The following is a 12,833-nucleotide window of genomic DNA, read 5'->3' as shown; positions in this document are numbered from 1 at the left end:
GTATTAAATTTTAATTATAAAGATTATAGCATAATCTTTAAAGTTTGTTGTACCTGAATTAATATCATCGTCAGTTTCTTGAAATTTACCTGTATAAATGGAACATTGTAGATGATAAGTCAACCAATTACTAAAATGCTCTTACCATTTTCAGCAACATCATCTGTATCTTCATCACCTTTAAAAATGAATTATTGAAGGAACATGTTAACATAATTATATCATACCAGTTCGAGTACAATAGCTGCTACTAATCAAAAGTGCAAGGAAAGCAAGAAGCAAGATCCACTTCATTTTCAAATAATAGCAGTGCTGTTATAGACCTAAATAACCTAAGACTGCTTCCTTTTGTTGTTAATGCTTAAGTCGACTCTACTCTCCTCTTTATATAGACCATCACTGAATGAGTGGGTGTGCTTGTGTGCAGAGCATGCAATTATTGGAGTGCTTGTATGGCATGTAATTGTAAAGAGTACACTTTTATACTAGCGTAATGGCATATCAACATATAAAACTTGTCTCTATCTGTTCAGTGCTATTTCCTTCCGCTTCAGAATCTGAATTTTAAATGCATGACTGTCAATATTTACATATTTTACTAATCGACCAAAGTAGGTAGGTGTTCTGCAGCTTCTGCTCACTTTGAAAATATTGAGATTTTATTGCTTGGCATAATATGGATTTTATTGCTTGTCATACACTTATAGTTAGAAAAAATACTATGGAATACAAATTACGCTTCTACGCTCATTAAAATGTTGTAATTACATTCAAATTAATAATGATCATGATATAGTATAGTATCACTCAAGTCATAACAAATACAATAGGCCAGACTTACATCTACCACAAGTTCATGATCATCAAATAGGAATGTTATCAATTGTGGGGTTTATTATTCACAGGATACAGTCTCTGTGATGTAAGTGATGACTGTGGTAGACAATTATGCTATGACATTCTCCATTGTTATGTATTACCATTGATGTCTCAATGAATGTCACTGATAACTTACTTCCTGTCACTTTCTGCCCACATGCTACTTGAAGCCTGAAAAGCATTCTGCATAAGTATTGTTAACAGACATGGGGTTAATATGTATGTTATATGCATGACATGTGTGTACATGTAATTAGTAGGTTGTATATTTTGTGTTAAGTACTATTTCTGTAAGAATATACTTTTAATTAATGTATGATCTCATGTTTTTATGGCCTTGTGCCCTCTTTTGTGTAATGTACAATGAGCTGGACAGCTCTGTCCAACTCATGAGAACTCACTTGTTACTCCATACTAGTGTTGTTTTTATATCACATTCTGCACTTTTAGTTAGTTATAGTTAGTTCTGAAATTTCTAAATTACTTTTAGTTAGTTATAGTTAGTTATGACATTTCTAGATTACTTTTAGTTAGTTATAGTTAGTTCTGTGTTTTATAAATGTCTTTTAGTTAGTTATAGTTAGTTAACTGAAAGTAAATAGGCCTAACTAAAAGTGGTTTTAGTTTTAGTTATAGTTGACTAAAACAACACTACTCCATACGGACTCTTTGTTAGTTACTTGTGTACAATAGTGTCCTTTTCTTTGTTTCTGTATTTAAGTTCTGTAATTTTATAGCATTTTCATTCTCTAAAATGATCTTAACTTGATCCCCTGATAACTTTACTACATGCAGCAACTCAAGCTAATCCCTATTGTAGTGCTCATTCTCAATAGTCAAGCACTAGGAAATGTACTTAAACACAATCACAAGCACTTAAATGTGTTAGAAGTACCAGCACAAGCACAATCCCTAGCTTTAACATAAGTGCTTGAGTACAAGAACAAGCATTCTAGAGTGCTTAAGTACTGTAACAGTAATATAAGTACTAGATATTCACTAAGTGTAAAAATAAAGTAAAATTACAATTATAGTTGTTCACTTTACATGCACTTAGTCATTCAGTTTACTATTGCATCTAATAAACACTAACTCTGTGAATTGTTCATAATAAATGAAAACGGCAGAGAACTTTGGAGTGATACCACTAATGGTGATGCCATTACCATTCTTCAAACTAACACACAATCACACAATGTGCTACTAAACTTGTATACTACTGTTACATGTACTACAATTTATTGGACTGTGTAACCACTTTACATGTACATGTAGTGGTACATGTACATCTACATGTAAATGTACATGTACATGCATACTAATCATAATATTACGCAATTTTATTCTTGCTGTGCTTAAAAGCACTTTTGTAAATTTGTAAAAGCAATAAAGTACACATAAATTATATTGCCAAGCAGCACTAAGCACTTTGAAAGCTGTGCTCATTTGTGCTTAAGTACAAGCACCAAGTGCTTGACCCCATCTCTAATCATTACAGCACTAGTTACCCTTCTTCCTTCTAACTGTGGTTTTAGCTCCATCACTCTATACTACAACTGATCAATCTTCTCTTTTATACAACAGATAGACTTACTTACTACCATCTACAAAATCGAGCAAATTTTAATTATCTATTTAGGTTTAGGTTTATATAAAATAATTTATGCAGAAAACATGCTAAAGATATTATACAGCTGTAAATCTTACCTGGTTTAACTTAACTCCCAAAACAACTGGACAAGTATCAGTATTTAACAAGTACTGGTATGTATCTACAGCTCATATGCCTGAATAGTAACTCATGATCATGCGTCATCAGGTAGGTACTTAGTCTAATAATTAATAAATCTATTATAATCTAGCTAATCTAAAAATCAGCAAAGGACGACACAGAGAATATAAAATTATGCAGTTTTATTAAGTTCAGCACTTATTATTATTATTAATCATTGTGTCAGAAGTTAGTCAGAGCCTGTATTTCATTTTTTTCCTCTTGCTCAACACAATCGGGAATGCATTTAAGCTTTTCATCAAACTTTTTAAACTTTTGTTTGACTTTCTTGGGACAGACACACTTTTTAAGCTCATCAACAACCAGAACCAATAATTCCATGACTGATATAATGCTGATGCCAAGAAACAATCCAAGATTTCCGCCTAATTCTCCTAATAGTTCAACTACCCCATATGAATATCGTGTTGTTGTTTCTCTTGTTTCTAGAGCTTGCAAAAAGACACTGACAGAGAGAAAATTTTTCTTGACATAATCATCAGAGGTGTTGATTGAGTTTTTAATTTCTGTAAGAGCGTGTCCTTCGGGAAAACTGGAGTAGCTATTAATTATGTCAAAATAGGTATACTTGCATGGTGGCCTACAGCTACTGTTACGATCATGCTCAGTGAATTGTTGCTGTAAACAGCAGAGGTCATGGAGGAAGCAAGTAGCATTGTCTAATTCAAATGGATCAATAATGCAATTGCACAAGTTTTTATCTGCCAAGCTTTCATAGAGCTCATTCTGTCGACAGGCATACTGAGAATACACAACACCTGGTAAAAAAGGGAGATCTTTTTCATTATTTTCGATGCATGCATCTTGATCAGTTTCGTCAGATGAAATTGCCCTTTTCACCCCAATATCAACATTCTGACCAGGTGGTACACCAATACCATGCAGATTTGGACGAGGAATGTCATTTGATTCATGAACAATCACTTGAACTCCAGCAACTCCATCAAATGCCAGATGCGTTTCTTGTTCAATGTTCAGTATTAGTCTCAGGCCATACCTTTTGCCAGTTGTTGTCATGTTCAGAGCTCTTGTTTTGCTTCTAACGCCATTAAATGTGTAGCAGATACCTGCTGGAGTTAATGTAGGAAAGAACATATCCTTGCACAACATGACTTCACTTTCAGCTTGATAACTGAGGGCACAATAATAAATGAAGTTGTTCTCTTTTGGTATCAACAAATCTTGCAATTTAAAGTCAGGTGTATCCTCATCTATTTTACATTCCTGCGTGCGATTTATGTTTTGTAAAAAACCACTTGAATGGAAGAGATGGTGAATGAGAGTGTCTGTCTCATTACTAATGTTGGGATATTTATAAAAATTCCGATTGCACACGGTAACAGATGGAAAAGGCATCCCGTTCTCTTCTGAGATAACATTGATTGCAGATACAGTGGGTTTCTCAGAGTATCGCTTAAAACTGAAGCCTAATACGATAGTGCATGAGACGAATGAAATTAAGAATAGCAACCCCCACAAGAGGCGTCTAGTTTTTGATCGCCCCCTGAAAATATGAAAAACTCCATTGATTGTAGTCGTTTCGACAAAATCATTGAAGTATTGATCGCTCCATTTGAATTCTTTCTTAGTCATTATTATAGTTTACCTATAATTATAATAACATGATGTAGATGGTTTATGTAGTGGTATGACAATAATGATTACAATAATGACTGACATGATGTGCTGTTAGTGAAAGCAAAAATTGTCATTATGAACATGATAGCAAGAGATAACTCTTATCATCATTAAAAATAAATCTGAAAGCATTTCAATTTCAGATGCTGAAAGCCTGAAACTAACAGTCACATTTAACATCCACAAAAATACACAAACAGCATTTCAATTTCAGGTGTTGAACATAAACATCCACAAACAGCTATAGCACAATAGCTTACTGTTATAAAGTCAGTAAAATGTATTTCTCCTGTACTACAGTAGGTGGAATTGTACCGTTCAGCCGTAGGTGACAAAGAATATTTTGGTGGTTTTAATTCTCATTCTGTTTCTTTGCAGAATTATTAATTATTATAGAGTCTACAATACCGGTACAATTACACATTATTTTTGCATAGTCTAGTGTCACTGCATGCATGATTGTAATTAAGTATTCTTACCTTATAGTACTCAGTCACCACACCACAAATTAATGTTCTCCAGACTATATAAATCTACAGACCAATTTTTCTGCAGGCTCAGAATTCGAGTAGGAGCTAGTTACGTTCCATAGATAATATATATCTTATATATACCAGGCTACCTAGCTCCGCCCAGTAGACACGTGGTAAAATGCTTCTCTTAAAAAGTTTTCTAATCTCTATCGCTTCTTCTAAAATGGCTGAGGTCCCTGCCAAGAAGTTTTGCTCTAGTCTAGGCAGAGAAATAAAAATAGCTGTCGAAGGAAACATTGGTGAGTCCTCGAAAGAATAGCGTTACTTGTCACCTCATTTAATAGCCGCGGGTAAGTCAACTTTCCTTAAAATACTCGAGTCTCATTCAACTGGTTATCATGTGATTGGGGAGCCTTTGAGCCGCTGGACTAATATACCATCAGATGACGAGGTAAAAGCTACAAACTAAATTGAAATTATTGTAAAACTAATTTAAATGTGTCATTGTGGGCTAAATTATGAGGATTTATATTATTTTTGAAGACTAGTGGCATCCAATGCCTTAGCTTTAATATGTACTAGATGGATGAATGTAGAAACCTCACAAAGTTAAGGTACCCATGATTAATAAAAGGTGAAAGTATTAACGATATAAATCTTTTTGTGTAAAAATTAAAAATCTGACATCTAAAAAATGACGAATGTCACAAAATGTACATTAATGCGGTCACACCTCACTCTATTCTCATTTAATACATTGTAGGATGTTACAAGTTCCCAGCAGTACGGCAGTAACCTCTTAGATATGTTTTATAAAGATCCTAAACGTTATGCTTATACCTTTCAGGTAACGAACAAACTACTTCTCTCTTCTCCTTTTAACCCTCTTAATTTTATTCCTCCATCTCCTCTCTATCTCCCTCCCCTACACTAGACTTATGCTTGTTTAAGTCGTTTAAGAGCTCAGTTACGGGATATTCCCCAACACCTTCAAAGTATACCTAATCCTGTTATATTTTATGAACGATCAGTTTACAGTGACAAGTGAGAAACTAAGAATTATTATAATGGACTGTATTATGTATTGTGTGTATGTGCATTTTCTCACATGTATTTTAGTGTACAATAATGTACTCTGTAAATGTGCTACTATCTAAATTGAAAAAAAACTGAATTTTTTAATGTGTACCTTAGGCTTAGTAGTCAGATAGTAATTGTCATGGCTTAGCAGTACTGTATAGCGGGAAATTTTGGAGGGAATTAAATTTGACAAATTTAGCATTTTGACAGCCATTCGTCAAAATAAAATCTGCCATTTTCATCCATTATGCACATGCTCAATGGCACGTGGCCACTAATTTGCCAAATTAAAATTCGCCAATCACCAAAATTTAGCAATTCACTAAATTTAACTCCCTCCAAAATTTCCCACTATACAGTATTTTTTATGCATATGGTAGAAGAGATGTGTGAAGTATTATAACACTATTAAATATTAACAGTCATAATTAGTTAATTACACTTTCTTTTTTTGTAGATTTTGTTTTGCTCAGAATTGTCATGAAAGTGGTCTCATTAATGACGTGGAGTGGTCCGTCTACTGTGATTGGCATTCATTTCTAATTAAATATCTTCATCTGGAGTTTGATGGATTTATATATCTTAAGTCAACTCCCGAAGTATCATTATTATTATTATTACTAATATTATGTTAGGGCAATACACACACACACACACACACACCAGTGGCGTAGCTATATAGGGGCCTGTGGGGGCAAGTGCCCTCATAACTGCTTCTTGTGTCCCTAAAACTAGGCAGGAGACTGAAGAGATACAAGTTACAGCTGACTGAGCTGACTCAATTGAGCTTGCTATATTGAGTATTCATGAGCATTGCTTTATTCAGTGCCCCCACTCTTTGTTCATTTATTCTAGCTATGCCAGTAGTAGATACACTATATATATATATATATATAGTAAGGACAGTAGTAAGATACACAAAGGTACTTTCAAAAGTACTGTTATAAAAAGATAATGACAGTATTACAATTATAACACATTAGTGTCATATACATGTGCATGAAATTTGCCTAAAGAATAGTACAGGGTATTTGCCCAGTTTTTGAGCAATTTAAGCATCCATTAATCAGTCCCAACTTTCTACACAACATAAGAACAATTAGAACATGTATATGTATCAGGAAAAATTATTAAAATGGAGATTTCTGTCCTAGCCATTTTTGACAAAATTTGAATGAAGATCCTGTAAGTAGTACAGGGTCTTTGGCCGGGTTTTTGACCAAATTTAAAAAATTCATAAAAAATCTAATTTCAATTGGAATTAGTTCAAACTTTCTACACAACATAAGTATATGTATCAGAAAAAATTATAAAAATGGAGAATTCTCTCCTAGCCATTTTTGACGAAATTTGACCAAAGACCCTGCACTATAGTACAGGGTCTTTGGCCCAATTTTTCAGTAAGTTTAAAAAATTCATTAAAAAATCTAATTTTAATCGGAATCAGTTCAAACTTTTTAAACAACATAAGAACATGTATATGTATTAGAAAAAATTATGAAAATGGAGAATTTTCTCCTAGCCGTTTTTGACGAAATTTGACCAGAGACCCTGTACTATAGTACAGGTCTTTGGCCAGGTTTTTGGCCAAATTTAAAAAATTCATAAAAAATCTAATTTTGATCGGAATCAGTTCAAACTTTCTACACAACATAAGAACATGTATATGCATCAGAATAAATTATAAAAATTGAGAATTTTATCTTAGCCGTTTTTGACGAAATTTGACCAAAGACCCTGTACTATAGTACAGGGTCTTTGGCCCAATTTTTCAGCAAGTTTAAAAAATTCATAAAAAATCTAATTTTAATCGGAATCATTTCAAACTTTCTACACAACATAAGAACATGTACATGTATATGCATCAGAATAAATTATTAAAATAGAGAATTTTCTTCTAGCCGTTTTTGACAAAATTTGACTGAAAACCCTGTGTAACAGACGCTCCTAACTATCTGTTAACCAAACTTTATTCTTAATCGAAACTAAACTCAACTGAGCTCAAAAACAAAACTAACAAAACCAACTCACAACTAACACACAACTAACACACAACTAAAAACTAAAACTCACAAACAACACACTTATATAGATCTTATAAATGTCCAGAAGGTTCTATAACATACAAGAATACTTTACATGATTGTTCTAGAATATACTTGAATAAACACAATATATAATTACAATAGTACACAGAGAGTTCCGGATCCATTTAGAAACAACTTCTTACACCCTGTATTATTAGTAACGCAGTAACGTTACTAAGTAGGATTCGCTCTACTTCAAAATGGTTGCCACGACTTTTGCAGTCTTGCCATATAGTACAGGGTCTTTAAGCAATTTTGAGCAAGTTTAAAGCATCCAAAAAAATTAATTTTAATTGGAATCAGTTCAAACTTTCTACACAATATAAGAACATGTATATGTATCAGAAAAAATTATAAAAATAGAGAATGAATTCTGTCCTAGTCGTTTTTGCTTAATTGTATCCATTTTAGTGATAAGTGATCCTTTTTACTGTTTCTCATTTGCCATTTAATTATTTTTGTGTTAATAGGTTGCAATGAAAAGACTCAAGAAAAGAGACAGACCAGAGGTGGGGATAATAATGGCAATTTTTTAATTATCATTTTTTCAAGGAACGTGGGGTTACATTGGATTACTTGCAGAGTCTTCATGATAAGCACAATAACTGGCTGATTGACAACAAAACAAAGTAATTATCAATCATTGCATGCATTGATCACACACATCTACAATGATTGAAAGTTCCACTTAACATATTACTGTATAGTGGAGAATTTCGGATGCAATTAAATTTGGCGAATTTGGCATTTTGATAGCCATTCGCTAAAATAAAATCCTCCATTTTGAGCCATTATACGCATGCTCAATGGCACGTGGCCACAAATTTATCCAAACCAATCACCAGAATTTAGCAATTCGCCAAATTTAACTCACTTCATAATTTCCTGCTATGCGGTAATTTTTGCTGTGTAGTGAAACATTGCATTGACCAATGATGATCCATATTAATATGATGTTATCCAATTAATATTAATAACCATACATAAAGCAGCATGTATGATGTCATTGTTATTGGTTCATACATGTATTTAGCATACAAACTTTAATGCCAGTATTCTTGGTTATGCCTAGAAAAAATAACACACTGTATTATGATGAGAGGCAACTGCATATTGCTCCTTTTAAATTTATGTACACACACTGGAATATCATATGCTTTATGCTTAGTCATTATTTATTGCATGGTTGGTCTAAGTGACGAACTGGTTAGTCATTTGTGGAGGTGGTTGCTCCAGACCACCCCTGACCACCATAGGTAGTAAGATGATGTATTGTGGTTGTGTACTTATTGCCAAAATCTTTACCCCAACCACATACCATGAGTACAACTTTTATTCTATAATAAATGGATGTGGTGTTTCTTTAGGCTGCGTTTACACGGCAACAAAAACGATGCAATCCGTTCAGTTTTGTGCCTGTTTTATGCTTCTGTTTACACAGAAATGATTGAAAACGTGATAGAATCTTGATAGGACTCTATGGAAACGAAAACGGTGTTCAAAGTGTATCGTTTTTTTACGATACGTTTTGCGTTGCTGTGTAAACGCAGCCTTAGTTTAGATAATAATATGCACTTGTTTGTATGCATTATTGCATACTTTCTGATCTCAAGCTTCACCCCTGTCTGTATACAATGCTACATGTAGTTTATTCTTTTATTTCCAGGCTATTGCCCTCAGTACTACAGAGTGATGTGCCAGTCCTAGTCATTGACTGCGATGAAGACTTTGAGGACAGCCAAGAGAACCAAAAGGAAATATTAGGAAAAGTTGACAATTTCATTGACTCGATTTTAAAAGCGACCAATGATACATGACAATGATGATTATCATTATTATTCTTTTTTGTTGTTTATTCCACTATACTAATTAATTATTCATTGATCATTATTATTCTTTTTTGTTGTTTATTCCACTATACTAATTAATTATTCATTGTCAGGTACGCCCACTCTAGGTGGGGCTGGGTTGTTTATTTCTATTTTTGTCTTTCACTACTACAAAATCAATCATGTAAGATATTGACAAAATCTTACTTTTTCCACACTCACTCTTTCATAGGTCGAGTACTGCTAAGTTGCAGGGTAAAGTAGATAATGTCAAATCCCAAATGCGGAAAAACTTGAACTCTGCTATGGAGAGAGGAGATCATTTGGACGATATGGAAGAAAGAGCAGGTTTTGAAGGAGAAACCCTTCACAAATAGCAATGCTCCGCTTATATCACTCGTAGGTAATCTTGCCGATACAGCTGACATGTTTCAAAAGAGAACAAAGAGACTGAGGAAGAAGGAGAGGTGCTCCAATTTTAAAGTAAACAAAGAGTTGGCCAAGACTGTTTTAACTCAACCATTCTCTTTAGCTTTGGCTAGTGATATGTGTACCAATTATTTGTATCGTTCTGATAGTTCTCATTGTCACTGCTAGTAAGATTGACTCATACTCACTCATTGTATATGATATTTATTTTGTAGTTGTTATTGGAGTGATTGTCTCTAATCAGAATAGTAACTAATGATTCGAATTACACACGCACACACAGACACACACCATTTTTATTCCTTAAACATTGTACCAATGTTTGTGTTGCTCGCTTAGCTTCCTACACCGAAGCATGGCAAGATTAATTAATGTATTATTATAAAGAACATCTGTTTATAGTGTACTAGATTGAGCTAAACACACAGCTATGTACATTAATATACATTTAATGATGTAACATTAATCTAGAGTTGTTTGACTCATTTCTGTATGTAGAGCTAGGTGGAGACTAGAATGAGCTGCACCTTAGCTCTCTCAGTGTACAATGACATTGGGAATTGAGTGGGATGGGAATAGAGATGGTATAACGAATCACTCTATTTAGGCTACTCTCTACTTTCACTTTTAATGTTTGCATTCATGAGATTTATCACGGCAGCAGGCAAAATGATAGCTACCTTTTTACTTTTATTTTTCAGTGTATCTGCAAGTCCTATCATTGTCAGTTATACAGACCAACTGGAGGAACTTTTGTGTGACTATCAACATGAAGCCCATGGCACTGATGTAGTTTTACACCTGGCTACTAACATCACTCATGAAATTACTTCAGGTAACTTTTGTAACATTAACATAAGCAATTCCTCTCTCACTATTACCAGTATCAGTGATACAGTAGCACTCATCAAGTGCATGCCTAATAATAAAACCCAATATGACAAATACTGGACTAGAGGGTTTGCATTTTATGGTTCTAGTGGTTCATTGAAATTGAGTGACCTCAAATTTATCAATTGTGGTACCAATTTGACTACTTTAGGCAGTAACATTAGCATCATAAATTCCACCAGTTCCCCTATTCATTTCACACAATATCATGCTGCTGTTCTGGTACTCACAGATATAGCTCGTCTTGTTGTTGAAGATGTAAATATTGTTAACTACACTGGGTTTGGTTTAATTTCAGTTAATCTTCCAAATGCTTCATTTAATCGTCTTGAGATTAGTTATTCGCAAAACTATGTATTAGCTGGTTTTAAACAAATCAGCATAGGAAGTGGAATGCTTGTTCTTTTCTGTAATCACACAAAATCATCAGCCCTTTCATTTGACAGTAAATATGACTTAAGAGTTAACAATTCCACTTTTGCATATAATTTTGCTTTCAATCAATATTACAGCAATACTCGAATAGTATGTGTCTCAGAAATTCGTCATGATTCCTTTTCTTCTATGCCCGTTATTAATGCAGCTGGTTTTACAATCCTCTATATGCAAACTAATCTACCTGCAACTGTTACTATTGCTAATAGTAGCTTAAGCAATAATGTAGGCTTTCTAGCTGCAGCTTTACTACTATTTCGTTTCGTTTCAAGATATGATTCACAAACAATAATCAACAATTCACAATTTACAAACAATTCAATGATAATGGGAATTTGTCATGGTGCTGCAGTAGCAGGTAGTTTCTATTTTGACAATAGCAACCCAAACACTGAATACAAGCCATTGACAGTCACAAATACATTGTTTTCCCATAGTGGAATTCAATTCACAGAATATTTGCCACAAAGCTCAGGAGCAATAGATATAAAAGTCATTAGGGGTGGTAATGAGATCGATGGCTTACTTCCAAATGTAACATTTCAATTTCATAGTTCAAATTTTACTAAAAACAATGCACAGAAATCTGGAGCCTGCATATATGCTGCTGTCTTTGTATACCATTTTATAGAACAAGCAAAAAACAATGTTCATTTCATCATGGAGTCAATAATAGCATACTATAACCCAAGCCCAACCTTTGTTAACTCATCAGCAAAAGTTTATATTCCTATAGATTTATTCCATTTCTCAAATATAAATTTCATCACAGTTAAAGGTTCAACATCAAAACCTGGATCATTCTTTCACAACTATGGAACAGTTTTTACAATGATTGATTCAAAAATTATTCTAGAAGGGACTCTATTTTTTCATAGCAATATTGCTGATCATGGAACAGCGCTAGCACTATTAGGTAATAGCCAAGTGTATCTCAAGGAAGGATTAAATGCTACTTTTGAAAATAATACAGCACTGTCATTAGGAGGTGCTATTTATGCTACCGGTGACAGTTTTTTAAGACAACCTTGCACGTTTCAGCTTTACTCTAATAATTTTGATTCAAATAGACCTAATATTTTCCTAAAATTTATAAATAATACTTCAACACTAGGTGGTGGTTCTATATACTCCACTAGACTGTACAACTGCTTTTTAAGAAATGCAAGCATGTTTGTAGATAGAAATATTAATCACTTGAAGAATAAAATATACAATTCTACAATTAAAGATGCTTCAAAAGAAGTACTTCTCTTGTATATTTTATAAAAGTTTGTAATAAAGCAGAAACCATTTATTA

General features: G+C 33.5%; 4 protein-coding genes across 5 annotated transcripts in view; 2 read left to right on the top strand and 2 right to left on the bottom strand.

The window, feature by feature from the left end:
* The window catches only part of LOC100634155 (short-chain collagen C4-like), a 1,471-nt gene extending 1,072 nt beyond the window's left edge, over positions 1–399 (bottom strand). The window contains exons 1-3 of the mRNA XM_019999300.1: positions 228–399; positions 146–178; positions 54–89 (exon numbers count right to left, since the gene is read on the bottom strand). Coding sequence (XP_019854859.1) covers positions 54–89; positions 146–178; positions 228–294 — 136 coding nt within the window. The 5' untranslated portion in view covers positions 295–399. The remainder of the gene's footprint in view (positions 1–53; positions 90–145; positions 179–227) is intronic.
* The window catches only part of LOC100634027 (deoxycytidine kinase-like), a 12,191-nt gene extending 2,361 nt beyond the window's left edge, over positions 1–9,830 (top strand). The window contains exons 3-10 of the mRNA XM_003388213.3: positions 4,796–5,081; positions 5,127–5,233; positions 5,546–5,629; positions 5,717–5,826; positions 6,320–6,461; positions 8,420–8,458; positions 8,502–8,578; positions 9,616–9,830. Of these exons, the coding sequence (XP_003388261.2) occupies positions 4,961–5,081; positions 5,127–5,233; positions 5,546–5,629; positions 5,717–5,826; positions 6,320–6,461; positions 8,420–8,458; positions 8,502–8,578; positions 9,616–9,766 (831 nt within the window). The 5' untranslated portion in view covers positions 4,796–4,960 and the 3' untranslated portion in view covers positions 9,767–9,830. The remainder of the gene's footprint in view (positions 1–4,795; positions 5,082–5,126; positions 5,234–5,545; positions 5,630–5,716; positions 5,827–6,319; positions 6,462–8,419; positions 8,459–8,501; positions 8,579–9,615) is intronic.
* LOC105313564 (FMRFamide-activated amiloride-sensitive sodium channel-like) lies at positions 2,220–4,869 on the bottom strand. Its single transcript, XM_011407094.2, has 2 exons — positions 4,789–4,869; positions 2,220–4,277 (listed from the first exon to the last, which is right to left on the bottom strand). The coding sequence occupies exon 2, from the start codon at positions 4,262–4,264 to the stop codon at positions 2,834–2,836; it is 1,431 nt and encodes a 476-aa protein (XP_011405396.1). The 5' UTR covers positions 4,265–4,277; positions 4,789–4,869; the 3' UTR covers positions 2,220–2,833.
* A 16-nt stretch (positions 9,831–9,846) lies between the features above and the next one.
* LOC109583821 (vesicle-associated membrane protein 714-like) lies at positions 9,847–12,819 on the top strand. 2 transcript variants are annotated; one of them, XM_019999298.1, is made up of 5 exons: positions 9,847–9,962; positions 10,011–10,126; positions 10,182–10,261; positions 10,311–10,374; positions 10,423–12,819. In XM_019999298.1, exon 5 carries the CDS (start codon positions 10,838–10,840, stop codon positions 12,800–12,802), a length of 1,965 nt encoding a protein of 654 aa, XP_019854857.1. In that variant the 5' UTR covers positions 9,847–9,962; positions 10,011–10,126; positions 10,182–10,261; positions 10,311–10,374; positions 10,423–10,837; the 3' UTR covers positions 12,803–12,819. The 2 variants fall into 2 exon arrangements, with proteins under 2 accessions (XP_019854857.1, XP_019854858.1); XM_019999299.1 differs by having other exon boundaries at positions 9,858–9,962; positions 10,423–10,679.
* The last annotated feature ends 14 nt before the right edge of the window (positions 12,820–12,833 follow it).

This window comes from Amphimedon queenslandica, unplaced genomic scaffold, assembly GCF_000090795.2.
Source record: "Amphimedon queenslandica unplaced genomic scaffold, v1.1 AMPQUscaffold_13278, whole genome shotgun sequence".
NCBI lineage: Eukaryota > Metazoa > Porifera > Demospongiae > Haplosclerida > Niphatidae > Amphimedon > Amphimedon queenslandica.
The sequence above is the reverse complement of the archived record's forward strand: the minus strand, read 5'-3'. Positions and strand labels throughout refer to the sequence as shown.

Excerpts from the sequence above, each read along its gene's own strand:
- LOC105313564 (XM_011407094.2), bottom strand. The coding sequence starts at position 4,264 with ATGACTAAGAAAGAATTCAAATGGAGCGATCAATACTTCAATGATTTT.
- LOC109583821 (XM_019999298.1), top strand. The coding sequence starts at position 10,838 with ATGTTTGCATTCATGAGATTTATCACGGCAGCAGGCAAAATGATAGCT.